Below are 17,120 nucleotides of genomic sequence, written 5' to 3'. Positions count from 1 at the left end.
TCTGGCTCCTTTCGTTCTGTGACGCCAGATCAACAGACCACGACTTAATAATGGAGAAAAGGTGAAATCCCTGGAACTAATTCATGGGAAAATGTGTTATTTAAACTTGTCTCACCCCCGTTTTCTTTAATCCCAGCTCTTTGAAATTCTGACCCTGCAGACATATTTTTGGGGATTTGACTTTATTCAAAGCTTTCATACCGCTCGCTGTCGTATCCAGGTCAACCTTAAAAAAAGAGACTCAACCTTGATGGACCTACTTAGTTTAGTAGCCTAAAAAAACAAAAAAACAAAACAAATGAAATACACATGTCAAAGAAAAAGCTCACAATGAGGATATCTAGGCTATGAGGCAGTAAACAACAACAACAACAACAATGAGGGATATATAGTATGGCAGTATGAGGTGAAGATCTAATGTAACGCCTCTACAGCTGGGCACCTGCCCTTTCAATTGCTGTAATCCGGGTACAATGTATTTGTGTGGAAAAGCAGGGACTGTTAAAGGTCTGGATCCCACTGTACCAGAGGTGGGGGACTTGAGTCACGACTGTCTCAAGTTATGCTTGGGTTACAAATTTGAGGACTTGAGACCTGATTGACATTGATAAAAGACTTAATTTGAGATTAGATTTGGTATCCATGACTTGAGACTGGACTTGGTATTCTTGACTTGAGACCTGAGTTAGACTTGGTATCTAGACTTAGATTTAAACCTCTCTTTATTGATCCCTTTGGGATTAATTCCTGCAAGGAAACTGAATTTCCAGCAGCTTACAAAAACACAAGGGAGGTATAAAACAATACAGTAAAGGATAACCAATGAACTCTTAGCTAAATAAATACAGAAAGTATAAAAAACAATAAACAATAAACGCTTAGTTAGATATATATATATATATGAAGTAGATGTAAGAATACAGGTAAAATAAAATATCACAGCTAAGTTAAATGTAGAGGAAATGTATAAGATCAAATATGTTTGACTGTATATCTCAGAAATGAGCAGTAAGATTAAATTATTGCACTTAAGTGGTGGATAAAGTTATTGCATAAAGAAAAGAAGATAAGTGTCCAGGTGTGTAAGAGTAGATTATTAATGTCACAGTGAGTGGCTACCACTCCTTCTGTCCTCTTTAGTGAGGAGTTGTAGAGGATGACGGCCTGAGGGACAAAGGAGTTCTTGACCCTGTTGCTCCTACACTTGGGCAGGAGCAGCCTTCCACTGAACAGGCTCCTCTGGGTGCTGATGGGGGTGTGCAGGGGGTGGCTGCCATCGTCCATAATGTCTAGCAGTTTGTCCAGTGTCCTCCTCTCTGAGTCCAGTTTCATGCCGACCACAGAGCCACAGCAGTTTGCTGCAGATGTTGGATGACCACAGTCCCCTCAGGAAGTACAACCTGCTTTGTATCTTCCTAGTCCATAGATAGGGGTCCACTTAACTTCCCACATTACCCATGGCTTTAGGGTAACAGCTGACAGTCTATTTGGCCGTAGGCTAACAGCAAGCAGCTAGCAGCTTAAGGCCCTGGCAACATGAGACTGTCTTTACTGAGATATGTCCTGGGTTACACCAGTGGTTGTTCCCATACATGATGAGTCCCCAACCTTTGCTTTATTAGCTCGCTTTTGTGTCTCTGTCGGCTCTCACGGCAGTGAATCCCGGCAGGTCCAGGTTAGCATCCAGTACGAGGTGGTTTAGACATGTCTGCGTAAAGATGAACAAGCCGCTTTCAAGATCCGCTGGTTGTTCAGCTAGAACAGAAAAATGGAGAGCAACTGGAGAGGCAGCCGTCTCCTGCAGCGCAAGAGTGTGTGTTAGGGTATTGTTATTTATATGTGGTATTTATGACCCGAGACTTGACTTAGACCTGGTTTTTATGACTTGAGACTCAACTTTGTCTTGGTTTTTATGACTTGAGACTTTACTTAGACCCAGTGTTCCTGACTTGAGACTTTACTTAGACCTGGTGTTCCTGACTTGAGACTTTACTTAGACCTGGTGTTCCTGACTTGAGACTCAACTTTGTCTTGGTTTTTATGACTTAAGACTTTACTTAGACCTGGTGTTCCTGACTTGAGACTTTACTTAGACCTGGTGTTCCTGACTTGAGACTTTACTTAGACCTGGTGTTCCTGACTTGAGACTTTACTTAGACCTGGTGTTCCTGACTTGAGACTTTACTTAGACCTGGTGTTCCTGACTTGAGACTCAACTTTGTCTTGGTTTTTAGGACTTGAGACTTGACTTAAATTTGATATCTATGACTTGAACCTAGACCTAGATTTAACACAGATAACCCAAATGACTTGACCTTTTTATCAAATATCTGCATTTTCTAAGCATTTAGAAATATATGTTTTAGTTTTCATGATTCCCAGGATTGGTTGATTTAGTTCAGTGCGCACAAACCTGGCAACATACAAGGACATGGCAGACCGGCAGAGGCTAAAGGTGTAGGGAGACGGCAACAGTTTCCGTTAATGTTGAAAATAAAACTCTTTCAAATAGTTCATTCATTTTGGGGGGTTTTATGAAAACTACATATTTTTGGAAACCTCAGAGGTCAAGGTCAATATGGCAGTAATCTACGATTTTCAAAATGGTGAACGCAAACACACACACACGCGCACACACACACGCCTTCTAAACTGTACCTGGACAACATTGTGGTACACGGGCCAGATGTTATCCCTAACAATGTCCGCCTGGAACCGTATTTTGGACAGCAAACACGCCTGCAGACTCAATTTGGGAACTGTTGCTTTAACCGTCATGCCACTAGGGCTTATTTATGGTTTAAATGTGGAAACTGGGATCATCAGAGTTTATGACTTGACTTGTGACTTGCGTGACCTGAGCAATGACTTGCATGTGTGACCTACTCCCACCTCTGTTTAAAATCACCATTTAAAGGAAGAGTACAGAAGTAAAGAAGGAACAAATGAACATGAACTGAGTGTGGAGTTCATCAGCATTTGATTTTGGGAAGACTTTATATCAATCAGTTAACTATGACTCTTTTGTAAAGCAAACCCTCCCCCCTCTGACGTGGGATGAATAATGATGTCATGTAGAGACTGTAGATGTTGAATACAGTGTTATCTGAATAGCAACAGGCCTGTCGCAGGCGTCTGATGCTTCTAGACAAAGGATTAGCCCCCAACAAAGCTGGGTACTGACTACACACTCGCTCTCTCTCTCTCTCTCTCACACACACACACACACACACACACACACACACACACACACATATGCAGGCATGCAGCTTAAGATGTGCTCAAACAAGTACAGCAGCAGTACAAAGAGTGAAACAGCAGAAAGACACAAAAAAGATGGTGACTCAGAGGGAAAATGTGTGCTTAGTCCAAGTCGTACATTGGGGAGACACACACGTATCAGCGTAGATGTGCATGCATATACACAAAGATGTGTCCAAAGTGTGCACACAGCTACACATATATATGCATGAATACATGCACAGGCCAATCTGAGGCATGAATATGTGATATTCTAACATTTCGTTAGTGTATTTAGTGGACATAGGTTGTGTTTTTGTGTGTGTGTGTGTGTGTGTGAGAGAGAGAGCGTGCGTGTGTGTGTGTCCCTATGGCCCGATACTCCTCCTTAGGCATTTGAAGCCAATATTGACAGGGATAGAGCCTGCATTCTTACACACATGGACACACACACAGATTGAGCTAAAGGGAGCACTCCAGATGGGTCTCTGTGGAAAGAGATGCTTGCAAACACAGACACTGCTCTCGGCCAAGCACACACCAAATTATCTCTCACACATTTCTGACTCTTCGGTGTCCTTGATCACAACACTTCCTTTAAAATTCCTGATGGTTCAGAATTACCTGCAACACTTCTGATTGATTTTGTATATGAACTCATCACGAAATCTTAGTCCTTGTCTGCTAAGTAGATTAGGCCACCTCCACTCAAATTGACGCAACATGCAATAGTGGGTTTTACCAGTGAGAACACAAATGGTCCGAAACAGTTCAGACCAGATGTGATGGCTGTGATGTATGCGATAAGATAACATACAAAGTCAATGTACAGAATTCATTACCAGCATTTCAGGATCCTACAAAGCAAAACCGGTAGTGCTTATCAAATTAGTGGTAATTTTTAGTTTGTGGGTGTTGATTTTGGTGTTATATCACTTGTAGTGATGGGTGGGGGTCGGGGGGATTAAGGGCCTTACCTATGCCCCTGGGTGTGTCCTAAAATTGACACTGTGTATGTTAAAAATTAACACTCAGAGTGAAAGGAGTGAATAACACAATTTCGAGTTATTAGTGCACTTATGTGTCGTCATAAAACAACACCAAGGGTGTCAAATTTTAACACTATTAAAGAGTTAAAAAGTGTAATTTTAACTCAAAATCCATGAGAACTATAAAAACCCAATAGAAAAGTGTTAAAATTAACACTGTAAAGACTCTTTTGCTTGAGGATGCTCCAAAGGTTCTCAATAGGGTTGAGGTCAGGGGAGGATGGGGGCCACACCATGAGGTTCCCTCCTTATATGCCCATAACAGCTGATGATGCAGAGGTATTCCTTGCAGCATGACATGGTGCATTGTCATGCATGAAGATGATTTTGTTACGGAAAGCACGGTTCTTCCTTTTGTACCATGGAAGAAAGTAGTCAGTCAGAAACTCCACACACTTTACAGAGGTCATTTTCACACTTCAGGATTCAGGATCCTACAAAGCAGAACCGGTAGTGCTGTATTTTCACTGTTAATCATTGTTAGTTTGTGGGTGTTGATTTAGGTGTTTTAACACTTGTAGTGATGGGTTGGGGGGGGGGGGGGGGGGGGATGAAGGGCCTTACCTATGCCCCTTGGTGTGTCCTAAAATTGACACTGTAAGGGCGCACTCACACTGTCCTTCTGGCCAGGGCCAAAACCGTTTTTTCAGCTAAAGCCTAGTACCTTTAAGCAGTGTGAGTGCTTTAGCGGAGCCGTTTGCACATGTACAAGCACGAGCATGCGCATGTGTACGAGCACGAGCCCTACGGCAGTAGCGTTATGTCCGCCTGTTCGGACATAGAAAATAGAACGACGGACCATGCGCGGACATTTAAAAACAACAACAATGGCGGTGAGATGCGGAGGTGGAGTGTTTACTGCAGATTTGGTCGATGAAAAGATTCAAAAACAGTCGACAAGACGCACAAAAACTCAGAGGTCTGTGGAAAGATTTGTAAACAAAGCCACACACACGCGATCAATGCGTGTGACGTGTTACGGCGTGATGACGTATGGACAGCAAGAAGCATTGGCCGAGGCCCAGGCAGTGTGAGTACAAACGGGCCTGGGGCGCGGGGGGAGAGGGAGGGGGGACAAGTACCCTAAAGCCCGGGTTGCGGTGCGGGAGGACAGTGTGAGTGCGCCCTCAGAGTGAAAGGAGTGAATAACACAATTTTGAGTTAAAAGTGCACTTAAGTGTCGTCATAAAACAACACCAAGGGTGTCAAATTTTAACACTATTAAAGAGTTAAAAAGTGTAATTTTAACACTGTAAACACTCACATTTTTGCTGTGTAGTTGTACAAGCATCCAAATATGATCAAGCGATGTGACACTGGCGTTTCTTTGGCGATTAAATTGTGGCCAACGCCAAGTAGAAGCTGAAATCTCAACAATTTGTCAATTTGACCTTAACGAATTTAAACTAGGGACATGCTCTTGTTATTCTAGAGATAATAAAATATGAATAATAATAATGTTTGCATGGCTGAACACATTTGCACTGTAAGAAAAGCTGTGCGCCATGGTTTTAGTTTCTTTCAACAAGCATACATCCTCAAAGCAATTTCAGTCAAAAGCAACTGGACTGGTTATTTGTCCAGGAAGACGTTTCACCTCTCATCCAAGAGGCTTCATCAGTTCATGTACGCATCTGACCAGGACCAGGACCAGGACCAGGACCAGGCTGGGACTGGACCAACTAACTGGTGTGAGAACGACAGTCGTTGGGGTCACACATGGCCCCGTGTGACCCCAACGACTGTCGTTCAGACTCCATGGAGCACTAACGAAGTCGAAACCAACTGCCCACCAACGACTGTCACTCTAACGACGGGCGTGGGCACTTGGAGCACAAAGGGTTTCAGTGACATCATCGGCCTTGTGAGAGGTTAAATACCTGGATCTCACACCAGTTAGTTGGATCAGTCCCAGCCTGGTCCTGGTCCTGGTCCAGTCCCAGCCTGGTCAGATGCGTACATGAACTGATGAAGCCTCTTGGATGAGAGGTGAAACGTCTTCCTAGACAAATAACCAAGTCCAGTTGCTTTTGACTGAAATTGCTTTGAGGAGAACGACGACCTGGACACATGAGAACATTCACAGGCCAACAAGCATACACACTTACACAGAATCACGCTTTTGCATCAAATCATACATCCATTGATTTCTGCATTCAGGCTGATTCATTCCACCTTACCAATCACTCTCCTTCTCTTCCAGCTCTTAACGTCTTAACAGCAGCAACGGTAACAATAATAAGCAAATCCCATGTTACCTGATATCTTTCCCCGTAAACATCCTGATGCTTTTTCCCCTGTCTTGACTCAAATAATAAATATTGTATCCCTTTTTGTTCTGAAAGAATGATGAAAATCAGTATCCAATAAGTGTCGCAATCTGAAATTGCAGAAAAACACTTTGCTGAGCACAAAAACGGTTTAAAAATGTATTAATTGGAAAGCTCCTCACCACTGGAGATACAGTATACTCAACATTTTGTGATTAACGTTGTCAAAATGCAGAATACATTCACTGGTTTTGTCTCTGAAGTCTGTTCAACTGGCTGTAATTAAATTTAAGACAGCAGAATTTCACCGTTCTACCTTCATGATACATACTGTAAGAGTAAAAGGGATTTTCACTGCTCAAAATTACTTCATGTGCACTTTAGCCTCTCTTTAATCGCTGTTGACGGGTACAACTGAATGTTTCCTGCGTCTCTTTGTCACTTTGTAAAGTATTCATGGAGCCCCTCTTTGAGAAATTGTTCATGTCACTAACGAAACTCTAGGATTTTACCTTTTATACTCACCATGTTTGAAACTTGTCACCATGATAAAACCTTCTATCTTACTTAACGGCTCTCTAGCTGAAAACCTACTCAAGTCCCACACACTGGCACACTGTGGTGATTTCTGCTGCAAGAGAGAGTCTGCTTTCCAAGCCATATGGGGCAGGTCTGATCCTTTCATGGCTGCCTAAACAGATACAAATCAAATTAAATTAGTTTTTTCCTCTCTTTGGCCTCTTTAGCTCATTCTTCTTCACTTGTATCTGGACACGTGCCTCAATTTGCGTGTATTACTGTGTGCTAACTGTTCAAAATTCATGGTAAAGATTAACAAGAAAGGATTTTGAAAACATAAAGAATGGGAGTATAAATGTCAAATGTTTAAGCGTCCACTTCGTTGTCAGTATCGGGCAGCCATGACAGTGGATCAGTGCCAGAAAACCATAAAATTAAGGCTTTTTCCAGCATGAATTCAACCTTAGAACAGAATTGTGTTAACCTGACAATCACCAGATGACTCTCGTCTTCCGCCTTGCTTCCGTCGTGACTCCGCCTAGCTCCGCTCAACCATTTAGGATAGCTGCATAGGAAAGTGATTTCAGGTGGTCAAGGCATCAGGACTGCCGGACGGGGTTTTTATAGATGTGACGTAACAGTGAAGTGGCTGTTGTGATTCAGACAACAATGGCGACTCGCATCGAGGAAGCAGGCGTCAACATGGATGCTGCTACTCCATCCGTGTTGTCCAATCTAGTGAATATTTCTTTTTTAACCCTCCTGTTCTCCTCAGGGTCCATTTGACCCCATTTAATGTTAAACATCTCTAAATAATGTCATTTTTTTCCTTTATATTCATGACTTTTCCTAATTTTATGGGGACGACTCATAAAAAACCTAAAATTATCATGATTATATATATTTTTATTGTTCTTATCGTACATGTATTGTCCCATCAGTGTTCCTTTGGGTCAGTTTGATAATCTGGATGATTTAATCATTATTATTATTGTTTATTTTACAATTCAAATATTATATGAGGTCAAATTCACGCTGCTGTCCTTGATAACGGACGTTACTTTCATTCCAGATGTTACAAATAACACAAAATAGCACTTAAAATAACAGACTTACTTTAAAACACACACACAGAAATCCCTCCATGCAGTTTAACATCAGTGATATTTTTCAATTTGTTAAATAAAAACATAAAGTACCCGACTTCACTTGAGTCACACATTGATTATGATCATTTTCCAGATGTTTAAATTGCTACGGTGAAATTGACCCCGAGGATAAATGGTGTTAGTAAAATCTGAGGGCAACAGGAGGGTTAAGTTTGGTCAACTTGAACTAAATCTAGGTTAAAAGAACACCAGAGAACGACTGTGTAACCATGCTTTTGCCCGTCGCTCTCATCAGCGTCGGCATCAAATGGATGTGTGAAGGTGCGTGGTTGAAGTAGCACTTCAATTAAAATGACCGTCAAGTGGTTTGTCCAATCGTATGCGAGGATTTTCGATAAGGCCCAGCCTCCTGAAATGCTTTGGGTCCCGACGGTTTCGTCCATTCTGACGCGTTTCCTCCTGAAGCTGTGGTCGACACGCTGGGAGCCGGGGACACGTTCAACGCCGGGGTCATCTACGCGCTCTCCAACGGTGACACACACAACTGAGACACACAACTGAGACACACAACTGTGACACACAACTGTGACACACACAACTGTGAGACACACAACTGAGATACACAACTGAGACACACAACTGTGAGACACAACTGAGACACACAACTGTGACACACAACTGAGACACACAACGGTGAGACACACAACTGTGACAAACAACTGTGACACACAACTGAGACACACAACTGTGACACACAACTGTCCAACGGTGAGACATTATTACGCAAAAAAGACACAAAATGACGCAAAAAAGACGCAAAAAAAGACACAAAATGACGCAAAAAGACGCAAAAAAACTGAAAAAACGCAAAAAACGACGGATGTCTCCCAGATGTATGAGTGAATCAAGGCGGAACAAAATTCATCTGGCGACAGTCACGTTACAACTGTGTAGCAATTTTACCGTATCTGTAGAAAACAAGAAAATACGGTATGCTCGGAAAACAACGAAAAATTTGAGGGTATGGAAATAAGTGAAAATTACACATGTCTTAGGTTTCTCATCACAACCTCTTTGACTCAAGTCTCACACCCTTTAATGTCTCTCTCTATCTTCCTGTTTCCTGTCTTTGGCTCCGCCCCTTCCTGTCTCATCCTGTACCTGCCTTGCCCTTGCTCCGATAGAGAGATTCACACATGGAGAACTCTGAGCGTGGGGTATTGTATGTTTACTTCTAGACATCAACGCATCCACCCTGTCCCTCACTGTCACTCTCACCCATCCTTTCCTGGCTTTCAGTAGTTGTGACTAAGGCTACACCTGGAAAATGGATGTCGTATATATCCAGTATGAATGTGATTGAAGACTTCAAGTCTAGAGAAATGGATTTCTATATTTAAAAAATGATTCATTAGGTAAAAATCACAGAAGGCCCACTCATTAGAAATGAGTCAACTAACTTAATATATTTTTAGACCTTTTTTCACATTGAAGAAGTGTAAAAAAAGGCTAATTTTGGGAAAAAACACTCAATTTTGGCTTGGGACAGCACAGATCCTGGCTTACCTCTTAGTAGTAATAATGTGCAGACAGTGTGCACATACACACGGTAATGCTGGTTAAATTATCACATGATATGCTGTCCTAAAGCAACAGTTTTAATAGAGCTACACATCCTTTTTCTTTAAGAGTGTGAAACATGAAATACCCAATCTTTTAATCTCTGTGGCACATACGTAATTTCCCTCTGACTGTTTAAGCACTGAGAAGCAGAGTTGATGCCTCTCTCGCTGCCATTTAACGGCCAGATCTGTGTCACTAAATGGTTGAAAGTCCTCATTTATGCACTTGTCTTGCATCTTTGTATCAGCATCATTAGTGTATATTGGAGTGAATGTCATCGTTATCACCACTGAATAAGGGCAGTAATATTTGAGCCAAATATTCAGGTATAAATGGGACTTTGAAAATGGATTGGTAATGTTTTAAGTCAACAATGACACATGTTAGCTAATATAGGATGCTTTTGGTATACCTTCCCTGGTATATTTGATCATTTACTTCATCTGTACATCATTATTGCACGTCATCTGTGCTTACTGATTCATCTACTTGTAAAAAGTGCATGTTTGAAACTAATATTGCATCAACATTTACCTCTCATTGCCTCTGTTTGGTGAGAGATGTTTGGATTGTCTGTCCGATTCTTCCCCAGTCATTTTGCTTTTGATGTATTGTCAGTAATTATGTTTGTAGAGATACCAACAAGATTTTGCAGCTTTCTGTAGTGGGAGCAGGTTGGCGGTTTGATTACATCTCACCATAAAGTAAATGATCACGCAGGAATTTTCAGGAGGGAGAATTGAGCCAACCAGCCGCCTCCAACATTGGAAAATATATTTAAAATGTGCAACTTTGTAGGTCAGAAAGGATGTTTTTGGCTTCAACAAATATAGCAGAGGTGGGAGATTAAGAGGGATATATGTGGTAATATATGGCCGGGCGAAATGCGACACTCAAATATCTCCACCCACACTGTTCTGGGCTCAAAGGTAATCCACTCTGTGCCGATATGGTAGCTATAGTTCTGGACTCATTCATCTCTAATGAAACCCAAGCTTACATTTAAAGCTACACCCATTTTTACACTTGAACAGTTCTGTGAAATCTTATATTATATGAGATTTGTAAATTAGTTGCAGAAATGTTGCAGAATGAAATCTAGGTAGTATTTGGTAATTCTGATTTTAAGGTATCCTTGTCCACTCTGCTGTAATATGTGTATTTACCAGAGGGGAATGGGGACGGGCGGCCGAAATGTGTTTCCTCAGGAGGGGGGCTGGAGTCTCCCTTAGAGAGAGGGGGAGAAGTTCAGCATCCGTGAGGAACTCGGAGTAGAGCCGCTGCTCCTTAGCGTTGAAAGGAGCCAGTTGAGGTGGTTCAGGATCATCTAGTAAGGATGAACCCTGGGCGCCTCCCTAGGGAGGTGTTCCAGGCACGTCCAGCTGGGAGGAGGCCTCGGGGAAGACCCAGGACCAGGTGGAGAGATTAGATCTCCACACTGGCCTGGGAACGCCTCAGGATCCCCCAGTTAGAGCTGGTTAATGTGGCCCGGGAAAGGGAAGTTCGGGGTCCCCTGCTAAAGCTGCTGCCCCCGCGACCCAACCCCGGATAAGCGGATGAAGATGAGATGAGATGAGATGAGGAATGGGGACATGATAGTAGTTTAGCCTCGCAGGAGGATAGAGAAGTGGTTTGATGCAAATTTCAGAAAATAAAGGTAATACTGACGGTCATTGAGGCAGTCTGGCGACATGTGCTAAAATCCTCACTGTCTAAAGAGAAATCAAATAGAAAGGGATATATTTACAGAACCCAAACTTAATCAAATAAGAAATCAGCAAAAATCAGAAAACCTTTAATGTCCCGCAGACGGGGAAATTCTTTTGTCACAGCAGCAACAGAATATTACAAAATAAGGTAAAAAACAGCAAAAATAAGCAATAAAGTTCAATTTAAAAAGGATAGAAATGGAAATAGACATATATACATATTCACATGATGTAGTGCAGTTGTTCTTGTTTTGTAATAATATAATATAGAATAAATAAATATAAGTAAATATGACCAAATAGTGCAAAAACAGAAGTGACAGTACAGGCATATTGCAGGTTGAGGTCAATAGTCTATTGGGAGCAGTGCTGATTGTAAAGTCTGACAGCAGCAAGAAGGAAGGACCTGCGATACCTCTCCTTCGCACACTTAGCGTGCATCAGTCTGTTGCTGAAGGAGCTGCCTATTGAACTTGTGCTGTGTGTCTTAGGGTGTGGAGCTCATTGTAGATGGGTTTATAATTTAATGGCGATGATGTAAAAGTTCATCCTCAATTTACAATGTTTTATTCTTTAAAGCCTTTCTTTAACCTTTAGCTTTAACTACAGTTGCTGCAGTAACCAAACCTTGACCCAAAACCTCTTTAAAGTTCATTCACTCATTTATCTTTAACCGCTTATCCCGGCGTCGGGGTCGCGGGGGGTGCTGGAGCCGATCCCAGCTGACATCGGGCGTGAGGCGGGGCACACCCTGGACAGGACGCCAGTCTATCACAGGACACATAGAGACGAACAGAGACAGACAACCATTCACACCTACGGGCGATTTTAGAGTCATCAATTAACCTGACACGTGCACGTCTTTGGACTGGGGAGGAAACCGGAGAACCCGGAGAAAACCCACGCAGACACGGGGAGAACATGCAAACTCCACACAGAAAGGCCCAGGCCGGGATGCGAACCTGGAACCTTCTCGCTGTGAGGCGACAGTGCTAACCACCACCGTGTAGCCCTCTTTAAAGTTGATTTACTTAATTGATCCATCATTTTTATGTGTGGTTTTGACTCGCTGTTATCCCAAGTACCAAGGATAATAGTGAAAATGAGTTAGAGATGATTCTTGTTGTTGTTCTTATATAAGAGAGGCACCATAATTGGATTTTGCTATTGTATTGAATGACCAACATTTGTCCTTGAGGAGAAAGATGTTTGAAAATGCCGAGTCGTGACAGTAGACTCATTAGGAAATGATGACCCGAAGATTTTGTAAGATCTCAAATTACCCCCCATCCACTTGACCTGGTCTAAAAAAGTCAAGAAATAAATGATGAACCTCGGTACTGAGACAGCAAAAGGACACATCATCTTTCCAGACAATATACGGCACCCTCAGGGGCTTAGTCTATGACAAGAGAATTGAGGCGATTAGTAACGGATGTCGGCCTGGGGAATAGACTCAGGCTGAATCCACTGCACGCGGCGGGCTCTTACAAGGCCAAATTGTCCAAAGTGTGTGGGGGTGGGGGGGCTGCGGGTGTATTCAGTGGCCTGAAACTTTCAGTCTCCAAATTGGTGATGCTGTAGAGACACATGCACATAACGTTATAGTTGTGAGGGCTTCAATGCTGACAGATGCCAAACTTGTATTCTCAGATAATTTGGTGGTGTGTGTGTGTCCCCCCCCCACACACACACACACAAACATATGCACAAAGATTACAGAGCTGGACTCGACTTGACCCCCATTCTGCAGATGTGACACATGGTTGAATAATGGACACTGCTTGCTGAGATAAATGCTTGATGGTCCACTTACATTTACAGTTATAATGGGTGATGGCCAGCCATTTACACACACACACAAGCGCATACTGATGTACAAACTCTCGAGTGCTGTCTGAGCACAAATATAGACTGGTCCATGGAACAAGAACCCTTTAAAGAACAGTCTCTTATTTAAGTATTTCATCATGGTTCCCCAGATAGGTTGTACGCAAATCCACGGTTCAGCTAAAGCCAAATGATTATGAGGTAAAACTGCAGGTGCAAACAAATTCATCATTTTACTGCTTTGTAAAACAGCTTGTGTTTCACACGTATGGTAATGTGGGAGCGGCTCTTCAGTAAACTTTGGTAATAACTTTAATATGCCCCTGTAAAAGTGAATGGTTTAGATATTGTATATTTGTTAAACTGATCAATGAAGTTGACCCCAAAGGACTCAGTGTACTCAGCAAAGCATTGTCTAAGGACGCACTCACACTGTCCTTCCGCACCGCGCCCTGGGCTGTAGGGTACTTGTACCCCCTCCCCCTCCCCCCCGCGCCCCCAGCCCGTTTGTACTCACACTACCTGGGCCTCGGAGAATGCTTCTTGCTGTCCATACGTCATCACGCCGTAACACGTCACACGCATTGATGACGTCATGGCGATGCGTGGCTTTGTTTCCAAATCTTTCCACAGACCTCAGAGATTTTGTGCGTCTTGTCGACTGTTTTTGAATCTTTTCATCGACCAAATCTGCAGTAAACACTCCACCTCCGCATCACACCAACGTGAACCTTTCGCCGCCATTGTTTTAAATGTCCGCGCATGGTCCCTCCTTCTTTTTTCTACGTCCCAACAGGCGCACAGGAAAAGACCTCAGAACCGCCGTAGGCCGCGTGCTCGTACACGTGCGCACGCTCGTGCTCGTACATGTGCAAACTTGCTTTACTAAAGCCCACCTCTCTCAGGCGGGCTGTGGACGGCTCGCTGGCCGCAATTATGCGGGGAGCGGTTGCACTCACACTGCTCAAACGCACTAGGCTTGACCCGTTTTGGCGTGGTGCGGAAGGACAGTGTGAGTGCGCCCTAAGGTTGTTGCATCCTTACATCTCAGCAATACTCTAAAGAAAAGTCTTTGGCTGGACTGTAGTTTCATACTATCATGAATTATTTTCCGATTACTTTTTATCATAATGACAAAAGCAAATTAACCATTCAAAGCCATTTGCAGAACATAATCACGTGCATTATGTTACATTAAAGGTGATTGTGCACAATCTTGTATCGTCATATCAGGTGACTCAGTGAAACTCTGTGTAAGGAGGAGGAGGGGGGGGGGGGGCACAAAACACAGGACTCTACCTGGGACTGGTGTTCGTGTCCCGGCCATGTTCGTGTCCTAGAAGCAGTACTTCAAGAGACATGTTTCAGTCACATCTCCCCCCCCCAGTAAAGCAGGTGGAAAACCTTTATCCCTTTAAATATGAGACAATTGTGAGCTGCTTGCTCAAAGTGAAATTATTCATTGAGGTGCACGTCAATAAGGACAATCTAACACCACAACAAAAATGAAGATGCAAAAGATAAACATCGTCTTCGCCGATATACGCACGTCCATTAGTCGGTATTTGTCAGAACTAGATAACTTAACCAAGTTGGAGACAATGTCTTTAAAATCAGATCAGTCACTAATAAGAAAACCACCTGGCCTACAGTTACTGGAGATTTAATTAGAAATAAATAGATATACGAAAGCTCCCAGCTAAAGAACTAATTAATTTTGACATTTATTTATGGAGTCGTAATTAATTTTCTCTTGCATAAATTTGAAAATGTGTCCATATCCATATGGTATTTTGACATCCATATTGTAACAGGGCGCTAATTAACTGGAATATAAATATAGATGGAAATATGCCTCTCTAACGGCGTTTTCTCTTCCGTCCGTGTTAGCATTTATCTGTAAAGTCACTTTTCCAAACTACCTCCAGTCTTACTTTTATGCAGTTGCACACCAACACTGGCTGGCCTGATTGTGCTTTGCTAAAAAGGGCATTGGCAATATTTTCAGATGGAGGAGAAGGCAGGTTTCCCGTCATTTGGCTGCCTTGCCACCACTCAGCTAGCTGCTCTTCAGCAAGTGTGTGTGCTCAAGCTTTACCCATCATGTCTATAGAATTGGCTGTTATGAGATGCTAATAAGCCGCACTGACAGCATGCACATCTAACATGTGTCAGTAAAGGGCCTTATGTTCATGTTTATGTTCGTATGTGACTGTATATCTTTGCCAGCCTGTGGGTAAGTGTGTAGATGACAGATTGCAGCCCTACACACACGTGTGTATGAGAGGGAAAGTGTGTGTTCATGCTGTAGGTAAGGTATTTTTCCTCTGCCTCTGCCTTTAGAGGAAAAAAAGGTCTGCTTCATGACACACTATCAATTTATATATAGGTATGATGAACTATAGCTGTTGAAATGTGCGTGTGTGTGTGTGTGTGTGTGCATATGTGTGTGTGTGTGTGTGTGTGTGTGTGTGTGTGTGTGTATTACTGCGTGTTGGCCAAAACAACCAGCAGAGACCCATGATAAGTTACACATCACATCCACATAAGGTGCATTCTTTCCAGCAGATAGTATTCATATGATAAACAATAGCCATTATTTCAGTGTGTGTGTGTGTGTGTGTGTGTGTGTGAGAGAGAGAAGGTGTATTTGCATGTGAAGTACACTCCATTCTTATAGAGCTTGAGAAATACCATACAAATACGGGGGCTTTTTCTTTCTTTCTCTTTATGAATCCATTTGTATGCGGCATAAACTTATGACAAACAACCTTGCCTAGGAATGCATAATAGCTATAGCTACATGAATCAGTCTGACATTCAACCATGTTAGACTGCATTAACTGACAGGCAGGAAATATGAATGGATGATCTAAATGTCCAACATACTGTGTGTATCCACAACCTAGACCCCACAACAAAACCCCTTCTTTGTAACGATCCTGTGAGCAAAGGAACAAAAAGCCGTCATGCACCATCACCTAAGGCTTGGGCCGATCATTTATTGTCTTTTAATGGAACGGTATCATGATTAAATCACATATTGAGATCATAAATTGCGATTATGTTGTCTTAATTGATAATAAGCATCATTTGAACATTGCAGATTTGTTCTCACATCATAGACCTGCTGGGTTTAGTTACAGTATAAGAACATTTGAGCTGATGTAATCGTTTTCTCATTTCCTTTATTCATTAACGACACTTGATATTAGTGTAGTCTTTAATATTAAGCCAGGAGAAGTATTCAAAAAGGAGTATTTTTAGACACCTGCACTGAGCATTATGCTGTAGGTACTGTACAGCAGAAGGGTTCCACTATTGGTGAAAATTGACATTGTCAAAGGTTTGAATACCGTATTTTCCGCACTATAAGGCGCATAGAACAGACGCTACAGTCGAGGCTGGGGTCACGTTCTGCATCCATTAGATGAGCTGCGCTAAAGGGAAAGTCAACAAAACAGTCAGGGGAGGTCGTCTTGTTGCTTCCTCCACTTCGGCACCATTGATTGGTTCATGTTCAACTCTCTGGCTGCTGCTCTATTCCCGTGTTCTACTGTGTGACTAATGGCCTTGAGTGTAAACTCTGCGTCGTAAGCGTGTCTCTTAACAGGAGCCATTTTGGGCTCTTTACACAAACACACACATGGAAATGAAACGGCACGCTTCACGCAGTCGTATATCTCAACATGCACCGCGCGTTACTTCTTCTACGGGGGAAAATAGAGTCGGCGGCTGCTCACCGTAGTTGCGAGACCTGTTGAGGCTCAA

General features: G+C 42.6%; 1 protein-coding gene across 1 annotated transcript in view; it reads left to right on the top strand.

Annotated features, from left to right (window-relative positions):
• Window positions 1-17,120, top strand: part of ptprt (protein tyrosine phosphatase receptor type T) — a gene marked incomplete at its 3' end in the record, with an annotated part of 451,455 nt that overhangs the window by 303,337 nt on the left and 130,998 nt on the right. Inside the window, exon 18 of the mRNA XM_083939813.1 lies at window positions 9,372-9,404. Coding sequence (XP_083795939.1) covers window positions 9,372-9,404 — 33 coding nt within the window. The remainder of the gene's footprint in view (window positions 1-9,371; window positions 9,405-17,120) is intronic.

The sequence above is a fragment of the Echiichthys vipera genome, assembly GCF_963691815.1.
Source record: "Echiichthys vipera genome assembly, chromosome: X".
NCBI classification, from domain to species: Eukaryota; Metazoa; Chordata; class Actinopteri; order Perciformes; family Trachinidae; genus Echiichthys; species Echiichthys vipera.
The sequence above is the reverse complement of the archived record's forward strand: the minus strand, read 5'-3'. Positions and strand labels throughout refer to the sequence as shown.